At 43.6% G+C, this 9,305-nt stretch overlaps 1 protein-coding gene across 2 annotated transcripts in view; it reads right to left on the bottom strand.

Moving 5' to 3' along the window:
• Positions 1-1,030: 1,030 nt before the first annotated feature.
• The window catches only part of LOC134394364 (retinol dehydrogenase 7-like), a 260,477-nt gene continuing 252,202 nt past the window's right edge, over positions 1,031-9,305 (bottom strand). For both annotated transcript variants that reach the window (XM_063119756.1, XM_063119757.1), the window contains exons 3-5: positions 8,463-8,721; positions 2,722-2,879; positions 1,031-1,248 (exon numbers count right to left, since the gene is read on the bottom strand). In XM_063119756.1, the coding sequence (XP_062975826.1) occupies positions 1,031-1,248; positions 2,722-2,879; positions 8,463-8,721 (635 nt within the window). The remainder of the gene's footprint in view (positions 1,249-2,721; positions 2,880-8,462; positions 8,722-9,305) is intronic.

Genomic DNA, 9,305 nt, shown 5'->3' with positions numbered 1-9,305 from the left:
TGCGTTTGTATACCTTCATGAGGTGTCATAGTGCCAAACTTGAGGTTTCTAACTTTCACAGAAAAAACGTTGTATACTTTTTTAGCTTAATGCAAGCCTATGGGGGGGGGGAACGGAGCTCCGATCCGGATCTGGAGCTCCGCAGCGGAGCGGAGCGGACATAAGCGGAGCGGGGGCGGAGCAAAGCGGCCTGATCCGCAAATCGCGGATCTGGAAGAGAAGCGGAGCGGGGCGTCCGTGCACACCCCTAGTTTCTACTTCCCCATTATTGCAGGGACAAAGTCGATCTTGGACTGGAATTCCCTGGAATCTTCCATCCAAGAGTAATGTAAAGGCTCTTCTATATTTAGGCAGGGTCATACTATAGTCATAGTTTGTTTATTTCGGTCATAGACCAGCACAACAGAAAACATCATCACAATAATATTAAAAACCCCAATTTACAATAAAATACATACATAAAATCCATAAAACGCAGCAGTCTCAGCCTAAGTCTAAGGTGCAATAAAATTCTTCACTAACACTCTCCTTTAGTCAGGGCTTATAAATGGACTGAGATTCCTTTGTTCTGGGTGCCTCCATCTTGCATACCATGGGGAGAGCACCCCATACTGCAGTATCGGAAATTAAAATGATTAATAGCATTCTCCAGCCTCATGTGATTAGCTATTAATGTGCCGGGGTAGCGAGCCTGCATGAGTGAGAAAGTCCTTCCTGAGCAGGAGCGGTGTGGGGAGAGCAGCTGAATTTGCCGCTCTTTCCTGCTCGGTCCCTGGGTTTTAGGACCTTCTAGAGAGACCACCTTGAGCGCCCCCCTGCCACCCCTTTGCCTGTTAGCGCCCCCTGTTGTCCCTTTGCCTCTTAACACCCCCCTATGCAATCCCACCGCCCCCAGGGGGGCAGTACCGCCCACTTTGTGAACCACCGTGTTAAATCTTTTAAGATCTATTTATTACATTTTTATACTGCCCAATAGCTAAGGCTCTCCTGGGCAGTTCACAATTAAAACCATAAAGCATAGCAAAATAATCTACACTGCCTGTGCCGGCTTGATCCCAAAGCAGGCGAGCACATAGTCTGCCACTGCGGTTGGCAAGTACGAGACAGGAATGTAGAAGAGCTTTGCATCCCAGCCTGGAGAGTATCGAGTGCGAGGATAGCAGGACGTCAGGGCATGTTCTATGCAGTCAGTGACCAGGCGGAGGTCCTTGCTGCCTGACTTCCATAAGAGTTGAAATGATTTCCGAACTATGTGTGAGGAATATGATGAAAAGGAAAAGTTAGTCCTGCATAGGAACATAGGAAGCAGCCTGAATATTTTGGGAGCTGAAGCAAAGACATCCGAAACCAACACTGACATTTCAAACAGGATCGTCCATTACGAGTGTCATTATATCCTTTGGCCACTAGGAGGGTATCTTCATGGCGTTGAGTTGGCCCCGCATTCCCCACATACCCTGCACTTTCACTCCTCTGGGGTCTTGTCCCATTATCTCCATGCAAAGGAATGAGCACGAGGTTTATATGGATGATGGTGGGGGGGAGCCGCTGCTGCTACCGTCCATCCCTGGCTTTTTCTTGGGGCGTGTCTATACAAGAGCACCTCAGCACCTCGAGCCCCCACTATCCCACACTTGTGCTCCTGCCAGGTAGTCCCCACGACAAGGGGCGCACATGTGGCGGAGGATGGGGTGGACTGTAGTCCGCTACGGACCAGTGTGCGCCACAAGGCTCTTTACCAGGCAGATCAGCAAGGTGACATGCTCCCCGGCCTGGATAAGGCAGCATCCCCAGCCTGGCGTTGGCCTAGTGGGAGGACACGGACTGATCCACCCACCAGGGACCCCCCCACTACACAGAGGGCTGGAGAAGCAGCAACCCTGCCCCTCCCTTCCGTGGCCCCCAGTGTGGTGCTGACGCCCCTCACCTTGCCAGGGCACTCGTTGGCACTTACAGGAAGGCACCAGTGAGCGAGATCCACAATATGAGGTAAGGCGGAGGAGCGAGAGGGAGCAGTCAGCTGCACTGGAGGTTTTCCAGTGACCAATCAGGGGTTGCTATTGGCCGGGAAACGCCTCCAACGCAAAATTGGCAGATGCTGATAGACTGGGGATGGGCCGTCACCTCGCTGGAAGAGGAGAAAGTCGGGGTAAGACCCCGACCTTTTAATTTCAGATCTTTGAAGGAGAGCCCTGGGATGGTTCCGCAATGGCTGCAGTGTAATATAAACAATGTGCCGCAACTGCGGAGCCACTCCGGGGCTTTCCCCTCATATAGACAAGGGCCTAGTGAACCTTCCCTCCAGCAAAAGGGAGACTCTCCTCCCCATGGTGGCAGCGCTGGGGCATTCCAGAGGCCATTTGGCTCACCTGGGCGGACACGGACCAATCAGGGGTCACCATCTGCTCGGCCACGCCTCCGACATGACCCAGGAGCAGCGGCGACAGATGGTGATGCGCCATCCTCGCCACACTCCGGACAAAAAAGTCCAGGTAAATCCCCACGTTTTTTGCTTCGGAGCTTTGGGGGAAAAGTCCCGGGATGCCTGCACGGTGGCTTCTGCGTCATATAATTGACCCACTCACCCTGAGGCTTTCATCACATATAGACAGCCTCTGGACTTCACTGCATCTCCGGGGGGAGTCAGGATTCTTGACATGCCTTCTCAATTTTAGACACACATGTACAGTCTGAAACACAGTTTCCGGAAATTTAACTCACAGTCATCAAAATATTGCTTCCCATAGATCTCTCTGATGTCAGAAGGCACCCGGCTCCACAGAGTGTTGAAGTCCTCATCTATTTTTTGGACAATAGCTGTAAGGAAAACTCCAGGCTCAACAATGCTGACTTGGACTCTGAAAGGAAGGAGCTCACGCCTGAATTGGGAAAAGAAAAGAAATATTCCTTCCTATAGAACACAGTAATAATGCAGAAACTTAATACAAATTCAGTGATGCTCTGTCAAAGCAAATGGAAGGGTCCTCCTTTTCATAATTTCCTAACATAAAGAAAGGGTTTCTAAAGTGAGCACGAGTGAAAACAAGATACTATGAGTTCATCATGTGGAGGCATCCTTCTCGAAGAAGTGGCAGGATAGATCTCCCTTTAACTTCACCCAATTAATGTTTTTAATTTTTATTTATGAATTCAAACATTTATACCCCAAGTACTAGCCAGTAATGCTCTCTAAGGTGCTCTAAAAATGTAAAAAAATAAAGTAAATGGCACTTCAAAACACTTGGAAATTGACTTTCCAAGTGACACCAATTTTGAGAAAACAGTTGGCTTAGCTTTTCTGGAATTGCTGGGAAAGGCTACTGAGAATAGTGCCATTCACCTCCCTCAACAGAATATATGATATTATCTTGTGGTAAAATGCCAAGTGGAAAACACATTTTATATTAGGAGAATAAACCTGATAACCTGATCTATGTATCTAATGTTTAGAAAAGAGATAACAAAAACAAAAATATAGACCGACAACTAATCTTTCCTTATTTAAAAGATATGTGTAAGCCTCATTCTGCTGATGCCTAACATCATTAATGGTGCCATCAGTAATAATATAGTGATGGCCACCAATTTGGATGGCTTTAAAAGGGGACTGGACAAACTCATGGAGGATAAAGCTATCAATTGGCTACTAGTCCTGATGGCTATCTGCAACCTCTAACATCAGAGCAGCATGCCTATGTGCACCAGTTGCTGGGGAACCTGGGTGGGAGGGTGCTATCCTGCTTATGGACTTTTGTTCTGATCCAGCATGGCACTTTAGCATCTAGAGCCTTGCCTTGCCTTGCCCTTGTGAACTTATAAACTGTTCAGCTTTAATAAAAGAACTGGGTATGACTTCAGATGGAGAAAAAACACATTATTTTTGAACTAGTAAGACCTTGAAATGTTTTAGGAACTATTGTTTCTTACCTTAGGTTATATTTTATACTGCAGAGGTTAAAATTTATTGGAAGAAGTGTATATTTATAATAAAAGTGAAAATGGATTCAATGTTTTCCCCATTACTAAATTGTCATAGTACAAAGCAGAAAACCAGAACTGAACACAACAAACAATTCTTGGCATATTCATTAGCTATAGGTAGCCAAAGGGTAGCCTAAAGCTTCCTAAATATATAAGGCATGCCAGAGGCATGTTGGGGAGCTTGGATCCCAAACCCTCTCATTCCTCCATGCCTCAGGCCATAGCCCCACACCTATGCCTGCCTAGAGCTGGAAGCTAATCTTCTTTCCTTTGGGTTCAGTGGGAGGGGAAATTAAAAAAAAATGTTGGGAGAAAAAGACCCCTTCTACTCTGGCCTAAGCAAGCAACAGACAAGTGGAGATGTTTCTCCTCCACCATCTAAGGCCATAGCTAGACCAGGCCTATATTGCGGGATCGTCCCAGGATAATCCCTCTGCATCCAAATGACACACAGGAGATCCCAGGAGCAGGCAGGGACGACCCCTCCGTTTGCCTTGGATAATTCTTAGGTCTAGCTAAGGCCTAAGATTGGTCTGTTAGTGATGAGCTGTATAAAACAAAGGAGATAGTACTAGATTAGTTAGATTAAATAAATTCATGACTGTTTCTGAAGAAAGCAAAGAACGTCTACTTTAATATTCAAAGAAAGTGGAAACTATACAAGAGAAGCAAGTTGAAATAAGCAACAACATTACTAGACTTCGAATCCAAAGTGACATATGTTGTAGTATGAAGTGCGGAGAATGAGAACAAGGATGCAGTTCAGAAGAAAATTTAGAAGAATCAGATCACAAAATGAAAAGAAACAATATTTAATCTAGAAGGGTTCAAGGGGGAGATCTGATTAATTCTTCTATTATTATTATTATTATTATTATTATTATTATTATTATTATTATTATTATTATTATTATTTTATATAGCACCATCAATGTACATGGTGTTGTACAGAGTAAAACAGTAAATAGCAAGACTCTGCCGCATAGGCTTACAATCTAATAAAATCATAGTAAAACAATAAGGAGGGGAAGAGAATGCAAACAGGCACAGGGTAGGTAAGCAGGCACAGGGTAGGTAATTGATGGTGCTATATAAATAAATAAATAAATAAATGAATAAATAAATAAATAAATAATAATAATGTGTGTATGAACAGACACGTGTCTGCCCACATTCTACACCAGATCAGTTACGTGATGTGCTCTCATTAGACCCGTGTACAAACTCGCACACATTCTAATGAGACTTACACCCACTTCTAAGGAATCTTTTGACATTGTTATTATTATTATTATTTATTTATATAGCACCATCAATGTACATGGTGCTGTACAGAGTAAAACAATAAATAGCAAGACCATGCCGCATAGGCTTACATTCTAATAAAATCATAATAAAACAATAAGGAGAGGAAGAGAATGCACCAAACAGGCAGTATAAAAGTCAGAACAAGATCAAGTTTTAAAAGCTTTAGGAAAAAGAAAAGTTTTTAGTTGAGCTTTAAAAGCTGCGATTGAACTTGTAGTTCTCAAATGTTCTGGAAGAGCGTTCCAGGTGTAAGGGGCAGCAGAAGAAAATGGACGGAGCCGAGCAAGGGAAGTAGAGGCCCTTGGGCAGGTGAGAAACATAGCATCAGAGGAGCGAAGAGCACGAGCGGGGCAATAGTGTGAGATGAGAGAGGAGAGATAGGAAGGAGCTAGACCGTGAAAAGCTTTGAAGATTAACAGGAGAAGTTTATATTGGATTCTGAAGTGAATTGGAAGCCAATGAAGAGATTTCAGAAGCGGAGTAACATGGTCAGAGCGGCGAGCCAAGAAGATGATCTTTGCGGCAGAGTGGTGAACAGAAACCAATGGACTGATGTGAGAAGAAGGAAGGCCAGTGAGAAGAAGGTTGCAGTAGTCCAACCGTGAAATAACCAGTGCATGAACAAGCGTCTTGGCGGAAGAGACAGACAAAAATGATCGAATCCTGGCAATATTATACAGGAAAAATCGACAAGATTTAGCTACTGCCTCAATATGAGGAATAAAGGAGAGCGAGGAGTCAAATATAAAGCCAAGGCTACGAGCGTCCTTGACCGGAGTAAGCGTAACATCATTGACAGTAAGAGAGAATGAGAGATGAGGAGAAGGTTTAGGAGGAAACACAAGCAATTCAGTCTTTGCCATATTGAGTTTCAAACGACGATGAAGCAGCCAAGCTGAGATATCTGAAAGACATGCCGAGATACGATCGTGAACATCAGGAGAAAGTTCCGGAGATGACAGATATAGTTGTGTATCATCGGCGTACAGATGATATTGGAGGCCATGAGATTGAATAAGCTTGCCCAAGGGCAACATGTATAAGGGAAACAACAACAACGGGCCAAGCACCGAACCTTGCGGAACCCCTACTGAAAGGGGAAAGGAGGAAGACGAGCTGCCATTAGCCAACACGCTGAAAGAGCGACCCGCTAGATAGGAGGCAAACCAGTTATAGACAGAGCCACAAAATCCAAGGTCATGAAGGGAATCTAAGAGAAGATCATGATCAACTATGTCAAAGGCTGCAGTTAGATCAAGGAGAATAAGAACGGAATAATGGCCTTTAGACTTGGCAGTAAGGAGATCATTGGTGATCTTAGTAAGGGCTGTTTCGGTGGAATGCAGAGGACGGAATCCAGATTGAAGTGGATCCAAAGCAGAGTTACTAGAAAGAAAGTCAAGACAGCGAGAGTAGACCGCCCGCTCCAGGATCTTTGAAACAAACGGCAACAAAGAGACGGGTCGGTAGTTAGACAGAGATAGCCTATCAAGAGTAGGTTTCTTGAGAATGGGAGAGACTGTAGCATGTTTAAAAGCAGAAGGAAATGAACCAGAGGACAGAGAAAGATTAATAATATGAAGCAAGGAAGGGAGGATAGCAGGAATAAGATTAATAAAGACACGAGAAGGAATCGGATCACGAGAACAAGTGGAAGGCTTCAAAGAGCGCAGTATTGTAGACAGTTCATCCGCTGAGACCGAAGGAAACGCAGAGAAATTTGCAGGAGGAACTGACAGATGAGGAACAGGAACTGGAAGAGGAGCAGAGCTGGCCAGATCAGAGCGGATAGTTTGGATTTTAGCATTGAAAAAAGAGGCAAAGTTATTAGCAGACAGAGAGGCGGGGAGAGATGGCGGATTAGGCTTCAGAAGAGAATTGAAGGACGCAAAGAGCCGCTGAGGATGCCTAGCATTTGACTGGATCAGCGTTGAGTAGTACTGCTGTTTGGCCAATGAAATGGCAGAAGAGAAAGAGGAGAGTACAAATTTGTAATGGACAAAGTCCGCCCTGTCCCTGGTCTTACGCCAAAGGCGTTCAGCTGCCCGGGAACAAGAGCGAAGGTAGCGGAGGAAAGAGGTGAGCCACGGTTGGGGTTGAGAAGGGCGAACTATCCGAGTTGTAGATGGAGCAAGATTATCAAGAGTTGAAGATAAGGAGGAATTAAAGGAGGAGACAGCTGAGTCCAAGGAGACAGCCGAAAAGACAGAAGGAAGGGAGGAGGCTAGAGACTGAGAAAAAGCCTCATAATTGATAGATTGCAAGTTGCGACAAGAGCGAGAAGCGGGACGTGAAGGAGGAGGATTATGAGTAATATTGAAAGAAACTAGGTGATGATCTGACAACGGAAAGTGAGCAGTAGAAAAGTCCAACACAGAGCAATTCCGAGTGAGAACAAGATCCAGACAGTGTCCAAGGGAATGTGTGGGTGCATCAGACCAAAGCTTAAGATCATAAGAGGAAGATAATGAGCGAAATCGTAGAGCTGCAGCATCTTGAGGGTCATCCACATGAATATTGAAATCACCCAAAATAAGAGTAGGACAGTTATCAGAGAGGATAACTAGGTATTCTAGGTATTCATTCTAGGTATTAATTCACCTAAATTTGAGGGTCAGATTTTAATTAAGGCATTTTGATACAGAAAGCTTTTGCGGCTAATTCTGATGAGGCTAGAAACAGATAATTTGATATAGAAAGTTCTTAAGAGTTATTTTGTAAAAGAAAAGTTGATGTACTTATCCTACGACCAATATTTTACATGACTATTAGGAGATACAGTTTCAAAACTGAAGCATAATCTTGATGTACATAATCATTTTTTAACACTGTAGTCAAAATTTCTCTAAATTATGTTTGATTCTTATTCTTATTCTTATTTATTTATATAGCACCATCAATGTACATGGTGCTGTACAGAGTAAAACAGTAAATAGCAAGACCCTGCTGCATAGGCTTACATTCTAATAAAATCATAATAAAACAATAAGGAGGGGAAGAGAATGCAAACAGGCACAGGGTAGGGTAAACAGGCACTGGGTAGGGTAAAACTAACAGTATAAAGGCATTATTTTCATTTTGAAAGAAGGCCTTAAACATACTCCAAAATAAGAGACAACATAGCCATGCCAAGTAAACAAGGAGAAGAATAAGTTAAAGAGCTGATATTTTACCTCAAACTGTCAGAGAAGGCTTCCACACCAAATTTGGAAGGGGAATAACCTCCTCCAGCGCAGGCCAGTCTTCCCATCACACTGGCCACGTTGACCACCCTCCCTTTGGCTTGTCTCACCAGGGGCAGCAGGTGCAGCGTCACGTCAATCAGTCCAAGCAGGTTGACATTGATCATTTTTGCAAAATCATCCTTGGTCAGCCATTGGTTGGGACATCCAGGACTAGCAATACCTGCATTGTTTACCAAGCCCCAGAGGCCTTTGTAAGAAGAAAGATGCACATATTCAGAGCTGCCCTTATCACTCCAGGTTCCCATCTACTTTGAAAGAATTTGATGTTTATTATAGTTTGGAGAGAGATTTATATGTAGTCACATCTAGTCTTGTGATCTCTACAGCCTTGTCGTCAAAATAAGCTTTTAAAAGGAATTTTAGTTTACTATTTCTGGATGGTTGAGGAAGGCCATTGGATAAATGGTTAATAAATCTCCTTCAAAATGATATAAGATGTCTTCTTAGGAAGCGTCGGTAAACTGTAAATAGTTTTAAGAAATTAGGAATTTGGGGATACTGTATGAATATATGTTAAAATAGTGATTCTATATTTGTTGTTAACATGTATTATTCAGCTATAGGTGGTTAACTGATAACACTAGTACTGTTATAAAACCCTAACAACAAGCACAGAAATGGAAAATTAAGACTCCCATCTTAAGCTCCATGCTCGTGAAGCAGTAGAGATGTAATCTTACGTCTTGTGCTTGTCTTAGGCTCCATATACCTGCACTTTCCCATGGGAACTGACATTTGGACTATATAAAAGAGGCTATTCAATGGACAATT

Source organism: Elgaria multicarinata, chromosome 3, assembly GCF_023053635.1.
Source record: "Elgaria multicarinata webbii isolate HBS135686 ecotype San Diego chromosome 3, rElgMul1.1.pri, whole genome shotgun sequence".
Taxonomy (NCBI): domain Eukaryota; kingdom Metazoa; phylum Chordata; class Lepidosauria; order Squamata; family Anguidae; genus Elgaria; species Elgaria multicarinata.
Note: the sequence above shows the minus strand (reverse complement) of the source record. Positions and strands in the feature narration are given on the sequence as shown.